The 17,421-nt window shown below is 45.3% G+C and overlaps 1 protein-coding gene across 1 annotated transcript in view; it reads right to left on the bottom strand.

Moving 5' to 3' along the window:
• Positions 1–17,421, bottom strand: part of cdh26.2 (cadherin 26, tandem duplicate 2) — a 29,884-nt gene that overhangs the window by 813 nt on the left and 11,650 nt on the right. The window contains exons 4-16 of the mRNA XM_014145477.3: positions 13,266–13,410; positions 10,794–10,969; positions 10,578–10,709; positions 10,251–10,436; positions 9,638–9,960; positions 9,151–9,293; positions 8,809–9,036; positions 1,088–1,309; positions 802–923; positions 633–710; positions 404–520; positions 259–297; positions 14–118 (exon numbers count right to left, since the gene is read on the bottom strand). Of these exons, the coding sequence (XP_014000952.1) occupies positions 14–118; positions 259–297; positions 404–520; positions 633–710; positions 802–923; positions 1,088–1,309; positions 8,809–9,036; positions 9,151–9,293; positions 9,638–9,960; positions 10,251–10,436; positions 10,578–10,709; positions 10,794–10,969; positions 13,266–13,410 (2,016 nt within the window). The remainder of the gene's footprint in view (positions 1–13; positions 119–258; positions 298–403; positions 521–632; positions 711–801; positions 924–1,087; positions 1,310–8,808; positions 9,037–9,150; positions 9,294–9,637; positions 9,961–10,250; positions 10,437–10,577; positions 10,710–10,793; positions 10,970–13,265; positions 13,411–17,421) is intronic.

Genomic DNA, 17,421 nt, shown 5'->3' with positions numbered 1-17,421 from the left:
TGCACATTGTTACCTGATTCAGTTGGGTCATCAAGTGCCCGGATTTGTTGAGATAATTAGCTTCTTCCCATGAGGAGTATCTTGTTGTTGTCTTCATTGATCTGCTCATCATTGACCCCTGAGTGATGAGAAACATAATATCACTACTCAGAACACACACACACATACAACTAGCACAATGCAACATTAGTAAAATGAAAGTCTCCGGGAAAAAAATTGTTTACATAAGTTTCATTGAAATATTAGATTTTGAAGTACCTGTTCATAACCATTGGAGCGTAATTTTGTGGGCGCACTCTGAAACAAAATGTTAAGTGTTGCTGTAGTACAGTGCCACTGAGAATTTAATTGACAGGGCAAAAATGTATAAAGGTAGTAGATTTATTTGATTGCTATAGCCTACCTGGCGCAGGGAGGTTCCTCGTTGAAACTGTCCCTGTTGTTGCTCTTGGTAGGAGGAGGAATACTTGGAATATCCTGAACGTACCAGTGCTCGCATACTGGCTGACTTCTGTACAGCCTGGGAAAATATATAATATTTACTTGTCATGGTTAAACAGTTTTCCATTTGTCAAATATGCCCAGTATGAACCAAAAGAATAATGGTGATTGAATATTGCAGGTTTCCTAACCGACATCCTCTTGATTGGTTGAAAAGCAGCTTTTGTTTCCACCTGGCTGTCCACTTGGAGTATGGTAGCCGTAGGCACCTGGGATCAAAAATAGCATATCGTACGATGTAAAAAAGCCATTTCCAGAGAAGAACGTGATTGTAGTGATAGTAATGTTGTCTGTGGTTACCTTGCAATCAGTTCCTGGGATCTCAATGTTAGATTTGATCAGATGTTCTCCAGAGATTTCATCTATAGGGATCAGCTTCAGATCTCTCTTACAGGTCATCAGGAGGGCCAACAGTAGAAAACCTAGGAGGGACACACACATTTTGTTTAGATACAAATCTTCATTCACACTAACCTGTGCTGTTCTAAACGTATTTAGTGGGAGCCAATTTGCCAAATAAACACTAGGTGGCGATGTAGGCCAGTTTGTCTTTTCCACCAAACACAAGACTCAAAAGACTATATACCTAGTACTAGCAACATGGCAGCGATGACAATCCCTACTGCACTCTCTCCAATCTTGGATCCAGTGGCCCTGCGAATGCGGCAGCTGGCCACCCTGGAGCAGTCACACACGGTGACGGACAGGTTGTGGAGGGCACCCTGACCCTGCAGGTCAAACACCTTCAGCAGCAGCTCGTGGTGACCTGCATACACTGTGTTCTCCTTCACCAGGTTCACTGTGTAGCCTGGAGGGATGTGCAGTGAGAAAGAGAGATAGCTAGTTGAGGGCTGCATGAAGTATAGGCCTATAGTATTGAGAGACTTATGCCACATTCACATGCTAGTCGGAAATAGAAAACTCAGACATTTCTGACTTGCTATCTCGTAGAAAGATGATTCCGAGTGTCTCACTTGGGAAGTATCAGAATCTCTGAGGTTACGAGCATGTGAACGTGGCATTAGGCCTTCTTGTGCAAAAGCTACAGTTGAAGTCGGAAGTTTACATACACTTAGGTTGGAGTCATTAAAACGTTTTTTCAACCACTACAAATTTCTTGTTAACAAACTAATGTTTCGACAAGTTGGTTAGGACCTCTTCTTTGTGCATGACACAAGTCATTTTTCCAACAATTGTTTACAGACAGATTATTTCAGTTATAATTCACTGTATCACAGTGGGTCAGAAGTTTACACACACTAAGTTGACTGTGCCTTCAAACAGCTTTGAAAATTCCAGAAAATGATGTCATGGCTTTAGAAGCTTCTGATAGGCTAATTGACATCATTTGAGTCAATTGGAGGTGTACCTGTGGATGTATTTCAAGGCCTACCTTCAAACTCAGTGCCTCTTTGATTGACATCATGGGAAAATCAAAAGAAATGAGCCAAGACCTCAGAAAACAAAAGGTAGACCTCCACAAGTCTGGTTCATCCTTGGGAGCAATTTCCAAACGCCTGAAGGTACCACGTTCATCGGTACAAACAATAGAACACAAGTATAAACACCATAGCACCACGCAGCTGTCATATCGGTCAGAAAGGAGACACGTTCTGTCTCCTAGACATACTTTGGTGCGAAAAGTGCAAATCAATCCCAGATCAACAGCAAAGGACCTTGTGAAGATCTGGAGGAAATGGTACAAAAGTATTTATATCCACAGTAAAACGAGTCCTATATCGACATAACCTGAAAGGCCGCTTAGCAAGAAAGAAGCCAGTGCTCCAAAACCGCCATAAAAAAGACAGACTATGGTTTGCAACTGTACATGGGGACAAAAATCGTACTTTTTGGAGAAATGCCGTCTGGGTTAGGCTTGCAAGCCGAAGAACACCATACCAACCGTGAAGCACAGGGGTGGCAGCCATCATTGTTTGAATGTTAAATGACAAGACAGAGGCATTAATGCAAGTAACCAGTCTTGTTCAGTATATTGCAATACATCCGGGTATCTCAAGCACACCGGTAAAACACTGGAGTTGCAGTAATTAACATTTACCAACAGATGGCATCACTGTGCCATCTTACACCCATAACATCTTCCCTTTTATAAAATAGGACAGGAGCTGTCAATTCACTAACAAAACAAACCTAGTAGTAATTTCCAACATGAACAGTTTCTTTTTTTTCTTCTTTTTTTTCCAGTTAACAACTTAACACATTTTGATACTCTCTTCACTTTTATCTCTGTCTGTCAACAATCCCTAATGGGAAACCTACAGATTAAGTATTTTTGGTGGCTGGGACAGACGCCCGCAGTGTGAAAAGACAGGGGGCTTGTCTGCGTGGACTGCGGGTTCCCGCACAGGCGCGTCACCTGACTGTCTATGGGGAGTATTGATGGGCGAGGGAGCGGCCGACCTGTGATCCCCTGGCTCTTCGCCCAGTGCCTCATGCCCCATGTGACTTGCTGGGGTTCCGTCTTTTGTCATGCGACCCCTATGACCATCAGGGTTCTGAGTAGGTGCTGGCTCAGCAATCCGAAGGTCAACCCTGTTACGACGGTACAGTGATCCATTCACTTCGACCAAGTAGGAGCGTGGTGCCACATTCTGTACACAGGATCCGAGTCTCCAGAGGCCCGTCCGGTCCCCTGGTAGTGGCTTCATTCGCACCGTTTCACCCACCCTGAGCTCTGGTAAGTCTTTTGCTGATTTGTCGTAGATGAACTTGGAGACCTGTCTTCTGTGACGTAGCTTCACCAGCACGTCTGTCACCACACATGGCTCCAGGAGAGTGCTTGCTACTGGCAGAGCTGCTTTCAAATGCCGTGCCATGAGGCGCTGGGCCGGGCTGCTATCCATGCCTTCTGTCGGGGTATTGCACCACTGCAGGATTGCTTTCCAGGCATCTTTGCCCTCTCGCAGAGCTTTTTTGCAGAGGTTCTTTGCGATTTTGACTGCCGACTCAGCCTTCCCATTAGCTTTTGGGTGTCGTGGTGATGAAGTGACGTGCTCGAATTCCCATTCTGCAGCAAATTTTCGGAACTCAAATCCGGAGAATTGGGGTCCATTATCTGAAATTACCCTATCTGGCTGGCCATAGCGGGCAAACTGAGCCTTGCAGCGTTTGATCGTTGTCTCTGCTGAGAGGTCGGGGAGGAGGTCAATCTCCCAGAAGTCTGAGAAATGATCGACTATCAGCAGAAAGTCTTTGCCACTGTGCTGGAAGAGATCTAGACTTACTATCTGCCAGGGGCGCATTGGTAGCTCGTGGGACATCATCGTCTCTCTCTGTTGCCCAATGGCATATTCATTGCAGATTGTGCATTTACTGACAGTCTTTGATTTCACTCTGCATTCCTGGCCAATACAGTGTGTCACGTGCTTGTCTGTAACAGGCCTCACCTCCTATGTGACTTGAGTGCACGCGCGCCAACATCTCAGGGCGCAGAGACCGGGGAATAACGACTCTCTGACCCTTGAATATTACTCCGTTTTGAACACTGAGCTCCTCTTTGACTAGCCAATATTCTCTGATGGCTAAAGCAGTTTCTTCCTTGCAGTCAGGCCAGCCCATCAGAATCACAGACCTCAATGCCTGGAGTTGCTCGTCCCTGTCTGTGTGCTGTCTGATTTGTATAAGGGGCTGGTCCGTAACATTGAGGTAGTCAGCCTGGTTGATGTGTTCAACATCCACTTGCTCTGTTTGTAAGCTGCACACTGCGTGTTGTTCATGCATGGAGCGTGTGTGAGTGCCTGATGCAGTAGCCCTGCTGAGCGTATCACTCACATACATCTCTGGCCCTGGCTTATACACCACCTTGAGGTTGTAGTTTTGTAGGGCCAGTAGCATGCTCTGCAGTCGTTCCGGGGCATTCAGGAGGGGCTTGCTGAATATAGCAATAAGGGGCTTGTGATCTGTCGCTGCGGTAATATTGTCACACCCGTACAGGTAGTGGTGGAAGCGTTGGCATGCAAACACAATGCTGAGGCACTCCTTCTCTATCTGGGCATAGTTCTGCTCTGTTGGAGTGAGTGCCCTAGAGACGAATGCCACAGGCTGGGCCTGCTGCATGAGGCAACAGCCCAGTCCATACTGGCTTGAGTCACTCTGAATCGTGACAGGTTTTGACACATCGTAGTACAGGTGTCTGGGTGACCAGTTGTTTTATTTCCCTCACCGCTGTGTCATGTTTTGGGAGCCAATGCCAGATGGTGTCCTTGTCCATGAGCCTCCTTAGTGGCTCACACACTTCAGAGAGCCGCGGTAGGAACTTGGCCAGGTAGGTGACAAATCAGACGAAGCGCTGCACTGCCTTCATGTCAGATGGGTGGGGTATTTCCAAGACAGCCTTCACTTTTTCTGGATTCGCCTTCAATCCGGTGGAGGACAAGATGTGCCCATTTAAGCGAACCTCTGGCACTTTAAACTGAAGCTTTTTTATGCTTAGCCTTAGCTTGACCTGTCTGCATCTGATCATCAGGGCCGGCAGCTTGGCGTCATGGTCACATTCTGCCTCATCACTGTCCCCACAGCCCACTACGAGGATGTCATCTGCTATGGGTTCCACGCCACTGAATCCCATCAACAGCTCGTGCTGTTTCCGCTGATACACCTCTGGAGCCATGGAGACACCAAACGGGAGCTTCAACCACCTCTTCCTGCCCCGGGGTGTCCAAAAGGTGGTCATGTAGCTGCTGGGCTCGTAGAGCTTGCACTGCAGGAAGGCATCTCTGGCGTCCACGAGCGTGAAGACTCTGGCCTTTGGGAGCTTGTAAAGAACATCCTCCAACGTGGGCATAATGTAATGTGCGCGTTGCAGAGCCCGGTTGAGGTGTTTAGGCTCAATGCATATCCGTAGCTTGTCTGGTTTCTTGACGATAACCATATTACTTATTCAGTCTGTAGGCTCGGTGACTGATATGATGTGGCCATCTGCTTCGTATTTGTCAAGCTGAGCCTTCGTAGCTGCTTTCATGGCCACTGGTACATTGTGGGGTGCACACTGGACAGGCTGGATTGCTGCGTCCAACTCAAAGTGGATTTCGCCGGCGACTGACTCGACCGGTGCGTTGAAGACATCATGGTACTTGCTTAGGAGTGTCTCCTTGCTCAGGGGCCCAGCCTGGACTTTGTCTATAATGTTAAGATCAGCTGGGATGGTGAAGTTAATAAGCCCAAGGCGCTCGCATGTAGAACCTGACCGTAATGGCTGTTGACTAGCCTCAACTATTTCAAACTCAAGAGTTTGTTTCTAGCCACGTAAAACACACTCTGTCACAAACAGGCCTAAAGAGGTCATGAACTGGACTGAATACAGTTTCAGCTTGGTGCTACTCTGTGTGAGTTTGTCTCTGGGCGCGAGCCTCTTTTTATCTTTAAAGGCTCATAACGTTACATGTAGCCCCTGAATCTGGCATTGCTGTGGTTTATTATTAAGTAGCAGAGTGACAAACCACTTTTGTCATTTTGCCCTTACTGCCCCTATGCACTCGCTAGCATATACATCCTCTGTGCTATTGTTCCCTTCATCTGTGTTTGTTTCAATGGAGTGCACTTTACCCTCCTTTCTCTTGCTTTTCATGCAGACCCTTGCGAAGTGATTAGCTGTACCACAGGATTTGCATATTTTTCCATAGGCTGGGCAGTGTTCTTTTCCCCGTCCATGAGAAATGCCACAATATCGGCATGTTTTGGGGTTGTCTACTGCAGAGTTGGCTGTAGTATTAGCATTAGCTGTGGCAAAGGGGAATTTCTTTGCTCGCTGCCTGAATGTAGCATTGACATTGTCCATATGTTGCCTTTCTAGCTCCATGGACCTTATCCGTAATACAGTAAGCTCTGCTGCACGGCATGTCTCCAGTGTCAGGTCACGTTCTCTCAGCAAACGTCTGCGGGTGCCCTCATCAGTTATGCCAAGCACTATCTTATCTCTGATCAGTTCATCTCTTAAAGCACCATAGCCTAGTGACAAAGCTGTCAATGGACTCCCCGTCCTCCTGTTTGCAACAACCGAAAACATAGCGCTCGTAGATAACGTTCTTTGCTGGATTAAAGTAATGTTCAAGAGCATCAAGAATAGCTGTAGCGTTACCTTGCTGAGCTGCTGTTAGGTTCAGGTTGTGTTTGAACTGAACCTCGGCAAGACGGAGCTGCTCTTCCTCCCGGGGAAGGACTGCCCGTTCCATGATCTCGCCATCACGGTTGACAACTCCTTTGTGTCCTCCTCCCAGAGTGCTAAGAACCTTGGCGTGATCCTGGACAACACCCTGTTGTTCTCCACTAACATCAAGGCGGTGACCCGATCCTGTAGGTTCATGCTCTACAACATTCGCAGAGTACGACCCTGCCTCACACAGGAAGCGGCGCAGGTCCTAATCCAGGCACTTGTCATCTCCCGTCTGGATTACTGCAACTCGCTGTTGGCTGGGCTCCCTGCCTGTGCCATTAAACCCCTACAACTCATCCAGAACGCCGCAGCCCGTCTGGTGTTCAACCTTCCCAAGTTCTCTCACGTCACCCCGCTCCTCCGCTCTCTCCACTGGCTTCCAGTTGAAGCTCGCATCCGCTACAAGACCATGGTGATTGCCTACGGAGCTGTGAAGGGAACGGCACCTCCATACCTTCAGGCTCTGATCAGGCCCTACACCCAAACAAGGGCACTGCGTTCATCCACCACTGGCCTGCTGGCCCCCCTACCTCTGAGGAAGCACAGTTCCCGCTCAGCCCAGTCAAAACTGTTCGCTGCTCTGGCACCCCAATGGTGGAACAAGCTCCCTCACGACGCCAGGACAGCGGAGTCAATCACGACCTTCCGGAGACACCTGAAACCCCACCTCTTTAAGGAATACCTAGGATAGGATAAAGTAATCCTTCTAACCCCCCCCCCCCCCCCCCTAAAAGATTTAGATGCACTATTGTAAAGTGGTTGTTCCACTGGATATCATAAGGTGAATGCACCATTTTGTAAGTCGCTCTGGATAAGAGCGTCTGCTAAATGACTTAAATGTAAATGTAAATGTAAATGTGTTTGTATACGTGTCGGCATTCAGCTCCCATTATAGTCCTCAAAGTGGCAGCCACTAACTCATCGTCCTTTTCCCGAAGTCCCGTTGCTAGTGTATAGTCCTCCCATTCACCTCTAAACGTATCCCAGTTTGTGCTCCAATCTCCTCTGAGCTTCATAACGGCGGGAGGGGGAATGTTCGCTGCCATGTCTAACCGGTGCTAACACTACTGAAGCTAACTAGCAAACTAACTCTAGCTAAGGACAATTCCGGCGAAGTTTTTCTCAAATAAGCATTTTTGGGGGGGTAAACCAGAACAGGTGACTTTAATTTGCGGAAAGCATGGTTAGTTATCCGACTCTGACACCATGTTTGAATGTTAAATGACGAGACAGAGGCATTGATGCGAGTAACCAGTCTTGTTCAGTATATTGCAATACATCCGGGTATCTCAAGCACACCGGTAAAACACTGGAGTTGCAGTAATTAACATTTACCAACAGATGGCATCACTGTGCCATCTTACACCCATAACAATCATGTTGTGGGGGTGCTTTGCTGCAGGAGGGACTGGTGCACTTCACAAAATAGATGGCATCAAGAGATAGGATATATTGAAGCAACATCTCAAGAGATCAGTCAGGAAGTTAAAGTTTGGTCGCAAATGGGTCTTCCAAATAGACAATGACCCCAAGCATACTTCCAAAGTTGTGACAAAATGGCTTAAGGACAACAAAGTCAAGGTATTGGAGTGGCCATCACAAAGCCCTGACCTCAATCCTATAGAACATTTGTTGGCAGAACTGAAAAAGCGTGTGCGAGCAAGGAGGCCTACAAACCTGACTCCGTTACACCAGCTAAGTCAGGAGGAATGGGCCAAAATTCACCCAACTTATTGTGGGAAGCTTGTGGAAGGCTACCCGAAATGTTTGACACAAGTTAAACAATTTAAAGGCAACGCTACCAAAGATTAATTGAGTGTATGTAAACTTTTGACCCACTGGGAATGTGATGAAAGAAATAAAAGCTGAAATAAATCATTCTCTCTACCATTATTCTGACATTTCACATTCTTCAAAGTGATGATCCTAACTGACCTAAGACAGGGAATGTTTTACTTGGATTAAATGTCAGGAATTGTGAAAAACTGAGTTTAAATGTATTTGGCTAAGGTGTATGTAAACTTCCGACTTCAACTGTAGGTATGTAGAGAGTAAAAGAGCCCATATGGAATAATGTATTATGAATGAGAGGTCAGATAGAGTGTACGAGACATTTATGAGGAGGAAAACCTCACCATTGTCGGGGTCAATCCTCCACTTGCCCTTGACATCGTCCCCTTGGAGCTGGAAGTAGAAGGGTCCGCTATAGGGTTCTCCATCCAGGTCGTAGGCTGTGATGTTGACCTCGGTGTGCTCATCTGAGAGACACATGTCCATGGTGGCCATCTCAAGCTCCGGAAGGTTGTCATTCTGGTCCTTTAGGTGGATGTTGAGCGTTCCAGTTCCGGTCATGGGAGGCTGGCCTGTCAATCAGAGAAACTCTCAACTGACACATGCTGGTGGTACTGTGGATGATATGCAGATATAGATTTTGGTATAATTGACTGTATTGGAATAGTATCTTTTATAGTTCTTACCATCATCAATAGCAAACACTGTCACTTGATAGACATTGTCCTTCACATAAGGTGACTCTCGGTCTAAAATCTTAGTTGTGGTTATTTTGCCAGTCTTTGCGTCTACTGCCACACAGTCACAAGGGTCCTTTCCTTTCACGTACCTACAAGACATGGTTTGGGCATGTAAGATGTGTTTTCGGCTACAGGTCTAGCGAAGGTTGGCTTGGTTGGCCTGATTGGCTTCAAGAGCGTGCATCATCACAACATATGATCGAAGTATGACACTTTTAGTAGAATTTTTATAAAAATCAAGAATGATCTGTGGTTTGAGGTCAAATTAATTATAGTAATAAACTGGTAATGAACTGTAAAAGAAATGTCATGGAGAACTGGGCTAAATTCCCAGTCTAGCTTGATAAACAGTAGGAGGTGCTGCAGAACTGTACAGTAGGACATAGAACAGAAGTCCCACTGAATGGTGGGTTAAATGCATCCCCAGTCTTACTTGAAGGTGTTGGCATGGTTCCTGTCCAGATCGATGGCAGTGAACGTCTCCAGGTACCAGCCCACCTCCACATTCTCCTCCACTGTCACGTTTTTGATGGCGTCGGTGAAGATGGGCGGGTCGTTGATGTCCTCCACCGTGACCGTCACCTGGCGGGTGGGCAGCACGGGCGGTTTGAGACCTGTCAAAGATACCCCCTCTGTGGTGACCACATCCCACAGGCCCGTGGCAGGACGACCTTTGACCTTACAAGAGAAGTAGGGCGCCTCGTTCTCTACACTGACTGACAGGTTCCTCTGAGAGCCATCCTCGTAGTCCAGAGGCTACCAGGAGACAGAGGAAGAATGTGGGTTACGGAAGGATGATTTAGTGTTTAGTCAAATAAATGGATACAGGGATATGATTATTGCAACCACATCTATGAGCACAGTTCATCAGATACTACTACAACTAATACTACAGGTCTGCTATTAGTTTGATTGCAACAACAACAACAAAAATATGATTAATAGAACAACAACTTTAAAAATGTAAATTGCAGAAAATGTGAAAGTCTCACATGACATACATTATCTTATTTAGGAGGCATTAACTTATTTGAAAGGTAACAGACCTTTTCAACAAACAAGACTCCTTCGTTGGTGTCTGGATCAGTGGTGATTCTGAAGTTCTGGTCCTTGTCTCCGTGGATAGTGTATTTGGCCTTCCAGGCTTCAGTGCCTATGGTATCTTGGTCTGAAACCTGGAGCCGAAGAATTGGTACATCACCGCTGTCTCTCTCCTTGATGCTTCCTGCACCCTGAAATAATATAAAATCCCAGGAGGATGGAACATTATAAGAGGGATATAGTTGTGGTTCCGGAGATTCATTAGTATATTTTAACAAATACCTCCACCACATCTTGTGATAAAGTGAAGAGGATAGAATTATTTTGCCCACCGTTTGCCCAGTGAAGACAGGCAGATGGTTGTTTCCATCCTCTATATTGATGATGTTTGTACAGGTGCTGGAGAGCTGAACCACCTCTCCACGATCTTTAGCCTCCACCAGGATGGTGTATTTCTCTGATTTCTGAAGTGGATGATTGAAACAATCACACTATAGTTGAAAGTTAATGAAAGAAAGATTATAGACATAAATAGAGACACCTCTTACATCGTGCTCCAGACACCCTTTGAATTTGATGATTCCAGTTGGACCACTTTGCTCAAGGAAGAACTCCAGGTTGTCTGGGGGTGTAGGGGTGATGGAGACAATCTTCAGGTCAAATGTGCCATTGTTTGTCTTGCTTTGATCTTTATCTGTTGCCATTACAGCTGTCACGAAATCTCCTGATATGAGAGGAAACAGAGAGTTATGGTTTCAGAGGCTCCAATTCAACCAATCATAGTTAAAGGACAACCACACCGCAGGTTCACTCAAAATGTTTACTCTGTGTGTTTCGCAGCAAAATCCGTTGTCAATGTCTGCAATTTGTGTCAATTTTAAATTAACTGTCCGTTGAAAATCTCACTTTTAAAAGTGTATATTCTGTTAACTCATACCCAAATAGTGTTGTTGACTCAGCCTATATTCATATGTGTAGCCAAATAATAAATTGGAGAAAGAAACACTTAAAAAAACATCTAAAAACAGACTGCTTCAAAAATGCTTGCTATTTCCTCATAGAGGTTGATGTTATCCTCCAGATGAGGATTAGCTGACCAATCGGTGGTCTACTCCATTAAATATACTGCTCAAAAAAATAAAGGGAACACTTAAACAACACATCCTAGATCTGAATGAAAGAAATAATCTTATTAAATACTTTTTTCTTTACATAGTTGAATGTGCTGACAACAAAATCACACAAAAATAATCAATGGAAATCCAATTTATCAACCCATGGAGGTCTGGATTTGGAGTCACACTCAAAATTAAAGTGGAAAACCACACTACAGGCTGATCCAACTTTGATGTAATGTCCTTAAAACAAGTCAAAATGAGGCTCAGTAGTGTGTGTGGCCTCTACGTGCCTGTATGACCTCCCTACAATGCCTGGGCATGCTCCTGATGAGGTGGCGGATGGTCTCCTGAGGGATCTCCTCCCAGACCTGTACTAAAGCATCCACCAACTCCTGGACAGTCTGTGGTGCAATGTGGCGTTGGTGGATGGAGCGAGACATGATGTCCCAGATGTGCTCAATTGGATTCAGGTCTGGGGAACGGGCGGGCCAGTCCATAGCATCAATGCCTTCCTCTTGCAGGAACTGCTGACACACTCCAGCCACATGAGGTCTAGCATTGTCTTGCATTAGGAGGAACCCAGGGCCAACCGCACCAGCATATGGTCTCACAAGGGGTCTGAGGCTCTCATCTCGGTACCTAATGGCAGTCAGGCTACCTCTGGCGAGCACATGGAGGGCTGTGCGGCCCCCCAAAGAAATGCCACCCCACACCATGACTGACCCACCGCCAAACCGGTCATGCTGGAGGATGTTGCAGACAGCAGAACGTTCTCCACGGCGTCTCCAGACTCTGTCACGTCTGTCACGTGCTCAGTGTGAACCTGCTTTCATCTGTGAAGAGCACAGGGCGCCAGTGGGGAATTTGCCAATCTTGGTATTCTCTGGCAAATGCCAAACGTCCTGCACGGTGTTGGGCTGTAAGCACAACCCCCACCTGTGGACGTCGGGCCCTCATACCACCCTCATGGAGTCTGTTTCTGACCGTTTGAGCAGACACATGCACATTTGTGGCCTGCTGGAGGTCATTTTGCAGGGCTCTGGCAGTGCTTCTCCTGCTCCTCCTTGCACAAAGGCGGAGGTAGCGGTCCTGCTGCTGGGTTGTTGCCCTTCTACGGCCTCCTCCACGTCTCCTGATGTACTGGCCTGTCTCCTGGTAGCACCTCCATGCTCTGGACACTACGCTGACAGACACAGCAAACCTTCTTGCCACAGCTCGCATTGATGTGCCATCCTGGATGAGCTGCACTACCTGAGCCACCTGTGTGGGTTGTAGACTCCATCTCATGCTACCACTAGAGTGAAAGCACCGCCAGCATTCAAAAGTGACCAAAACATCAGCCAGGAAGCATAGGAACTGAGAAGTGGTCTGTGGTCACCACCTGCAGAACCACTCCTTTATCGGGGGTGTCTTGCTAATTGCCTTTAATTTCCACCTGTTGTCTATTCCATTTGCACAACAGCATGTGAAATGTATTGTCAATCAGTGTTGCTTCCTAAGTGGACAGTTTGATTTCACAGAAGTGTGATTGACTTGGAGTTACATTGTGTTGTTTAAGTGTTCCCTTTATTTTTTTGAGCAGTGTATATTTAATGACCAGTATACTCCCACACCATTCTGTTGTTGGGGTACGTCAACACCGTTCCAACACAGAACAGTTGCTTTTTAACATACTTAAAAAATTACAACTATTTCCCTCATATTGTAAATAATTATAGTTCATATTTCTAAGAAAACTGGAAACACTTAACAGTTACTTTAACAATACATCATAAACATTCTGAGTGAACTCAGTGTGGTTTTCCTTTATCTGCAATAAATAAAATTAAGACAGCAAGAATAAAAGAAAAAAGAAAGAAAGAAAACAAAGAAAGAAAGATACAAACAAATAAAAGATTTTACCTTGTGAAGTAGACTCTTTTAGGTTGATGGTGAAAGTGTTCCTCTGGAAAACAGGTGGGTTGTCATTGATGTCTAGAATCTCCACCTCCACTCCCAGTCGGGTGTCCAATGCATTATTGGATATACCTCTGGCCTCAAATGTCAACTGTAGTCCCATGTGATAAGGAAGATGTGAATCAATCCACCAATCAATCAATCAACCAACCAATCAATACATCAACCAATCAAGCAAACTATCAAGCAATACATTTAATAAAAACTAAACCAAACTAAAATAACATAATGCAATACCCATACAGAAAAAAATACATTTCAATATATTTAATGTCATGTAAAATGTATTTCCATTACATGTAGATACATTTGGACCATAAGCAAAAAAGAAAATGCTCATCCAGAAGCAGCACTCCTAGTGGCCGGGGACTTTAATGCAGGCAAATTGAAATCCGTTTTACCTCATTTCTACCATCATGTCACATGTGCAACCAGAGGAAAAAAACTCTAGACCACCTTTACTCCACACACAGAGACGCATACAAAACTCTCCCTCACTCTCTATTTGGCAAATCTGACCATAATTCTATCCTCCAAATTCCTGTTTACAAGCAAAAACTAAAGCAGGAAGTACCAGTGACTCACTCAATATAGAAGAGGTCAGATGACGTGGATGCTACGCTACAGGACTGTTTTGCTAGCACAGACTGGAATATGTTCTGGGATTCATCCAATGGCATTGAGGAGTATAAGTGCATTGACGACGTCATCCCCACAGTGACCGTACGTACATATCCCAACCAGAAGCCATGGATTACAGGCAGAATCCTCACGGAGCTAAAGGCTAGAGCTGCCGCTTTCCGGACGCTTATAAGAAGGAGCTGGACACTAATCCGGACGCTTATAAGAAATCCCGCTATGCCCTCAGACGAACCATCAAACAGGCAAAGTATCAATACAGGACTAAGATTGAATCCTACCACACCGGCACTGACGCTCGTCGGAGGTGACATGGCTTGAAAACTATTATGGACTACAAAGGGAAACCCAGTCACAAGATGGCCAGTAACGCGAGCCTACTAGACGAGCTAAATGCCTTTGTTGCTCACTTTGAGGCAAGCAACACTGAACCACGCATTAGAGCACCAGCTGTTCCGGACGACTGTGCGATCATGCTCTCCGATGTGAGCAAGACCTTTAAACAGTTCAACATTCACAAAGCCACGCGGCCAGACGGATTTACAGGACATGTAAAAGCATGCGCGACCAACTGGCAAGTGTCTTCACTGACATTTTCAACCTCTCCCTGACCAAGTCTGTAATACCTACATGTTTCAAACAGACCACCATAGTCCCTGTGCCCAAGTTAGGGAAGGTAACCTGCCTAAATGATTACCGCCCCATAGCTCTCACGTCGGTAGCCATAAAGTGCTTTGAAAGGCTGGTCATGGCTCACATCAACACCATCATGCCGGAAAACCTAGACCCATGCCAATTCGCATTCCGCCTCAACAGATCCACAGATGATGCAGTCTCAATCACACTCCACACATCCCATTTCCCTACTGGACAAAAGGAACACCTATGTGAGAATGCTGTTCATTGACTACAGCTCAGCATTCAACACCATAGTGCCAACAAAGCTCATCACCAAGCTAAGGACCCTGGAACTAAACACCTCCCTCTGCAACTGAATCCTGGACTTCCTGACAGGCCGCCACCAGGTGGTAAGTGTAGGCAACAACACATCTGCCACACTGATCGTCAACACTGGGGCCCCTCAGGGGTGCGTGCTTAGTCCCCTCCTGTAGTCCCTGTTCACTCACAGCTGCTTAGCCAAGCACGACTCCTACACCATCATTAAGTTTGCTGACGACACAACAGTGGTAGGCCTTCACCATTCAGGACCTATATACAAGGTGGTGTCAGAGGAAGGCCCAAAATATATTATGTTATTTGTCACATGCTTTGTAAACAACAGGTGTATACTAACGGTGAAATGCTTACTTATGGGCCCTTGCTAACAATGCAGAGAGATATAACATTGAGAAATAATAGAAAAGTAAAACATGGAATAATAAATGTAATGATAAATACACAATGAGTAACGATAAGAGACATTTATGCGTGATCCAAAAATGTGGTCGGAGGTTCCGTATGGAGGGTGTGACGCAATTAAGGAGCCTCCGGAGGCATGCATAGGCTAACTTTAGCTGCGTACTGCATCACCGTGTAGCTCCCAATTTTGTTTACAATTCGGAAGGCTCCGACTAGTTTCGCATTGACATGATTGGTTGACGGTAGGTGGGGGCAGGAGGTCCTGTATAAACACAAACTCACTTCCTTGACAACATCTCTCACAACAGCGCTGTGCTGCTCCGTGAAGTGCAAGAAGTATGAATGCAGACGTCAAATTGGCCATGCAGCACCTTTAACTTGGCTATATACACGGGCTACCAGTGCCGAGTCATTGTGCAGGGGTACGAGGTCATAATCAAACTAGATACAGTTGAAGTCGGAAGTTTACATACACTTAGGTTGGAGACAATTAAACTCGTTTTTCAACCACGCCACAAATTTCTTGTTAACAAACTACAGTTTTGGCAAGTCGGTTAGGACTTCTACTTTGACACAATACATGTTTACAGACAGATTATTTCACTTATAATTCACTGTATCGCAATTCCAGTGGGTCAGAAGTTTACATACACTAAGTTGACTCTGCCTTTAAAGAGCTTGAAACATTCCAGAAAATTATGTCATGGCTTTAGATGCTTCTGATAGGCCAATTGACATAATTTGAGTCAATTGGAGGTGTACCTATGGATGTATTTCAAGGCCTACCTTCAAACTCATTGCCTCTTTGCTCTTTGCTTGATCAGCCAAGACCTCAGAAAAAAATGGAAGACCTCCACAAGTCTCGTTCATCCTTGGGAGCAATTTCCAAATGCCTGAAGGTACCACGTTCATCTATACAAACAATAGTACCTAAGTATAAACACCATGGGACCACGCAGCCGTCATACCGCTCTGTCTCCTAGAGATGAACATACTTTGGTGTGAAAAGTGCAAATCAATCCCAGAACAACAGCAAAGGACCTTGTGAAGATCTGGAGGAAACAGGTACAAAAGTATCTATATCCACAGTAAAATGATTCCTATATCGACATAACCTGAAAGGCCGCTCAGGAAGGAAGAAGCCACTGCTCCAAAACCGCCATAAAAAAGCCAGACTACGGTTTGCAACTGCACATGGGGACAAAGATCGTATTTTTGGGAGAAATGTAACAAAAAAGGAAAAAGGGGGATGCTTGGAAGCCGAAGAACACCATCCCAACCGTGAGGCACGGGGGTGGCAGCATCATGTTGTGGGGGTGCTTTGCTGCAGGAGGGACTGGTGCACTTCACAAAATATATGGCATCATGAGTGAGGAAAATTATGTGGAAATATTGAAGCAACATCTCAAGACATCAGATCAGTCAGGAAGTTAAAGCTTGGTCACAAATGGGTTTTCCAAATGGACAATGACCCCAAGCATACTTCCAAAGTTGTGGCAAAATGGTTTAAGGACAACAAAGTCAAGGTATTGGAGTGGCCATCCAAAGCCCTGACCTCAATCCTATAGAAAATTTGTTGGCAGAACTGAAAAAGCGTGTGCGAGCAAGGTGGCCTACAAACCTGACTCCGTTACACCAGCTCTGTCAAGAGGAATGGGCCAAAATTCACCCAACTTATTGTGGGAAGCTTGTGGAAGGCTACCCGAAACGTTTGACCCAAGTTAAACAATTTAAAGGCAATGCTACCAAATACTAATTGGGTGTATGTAAACTTCTGACCCACTGGGAATGTGATGAAAGAAATAGAAGCTGAAAGAAATCATTCTCTCTACTATTACTCTGACATTTCACATTCTTAAAACAAAGTGGTGATCCTAACTGACCTAAAACAGGGAATTTTTACTAGGATTAAATGTCAGGAATTGTGAAAAACTGAGTTTAAAATATTTGGCTAAGGTGTATGTAAACTTCCGACTTTACTGTATGTACATGTAACTAGGAATAAAGTGACAGATTTTAAACACTAACAACAGCATATATGATGAGTCACAAAAGTGTAAAAAGGGTCAATACAGCTATTTGATTAACTGTTTAACTAACTATT

The sequence above is a fragment of the Salmo salar genome, chromosome 15 (assembly GCF_965601325.2).
Source record: "Salmo salar chromosome 15, fSalSal1, whole genome shotgun sequence".
Classification (NCBI taxonomy): Eukaryota; Metazoa; Chordata; class Actinopteri; order Salmoniformes; family Salmonidae; genus Salmo; species Salmo salar.
This window is presented reverse-complemented; position numbering and strand designations above follow the sequence as displayed.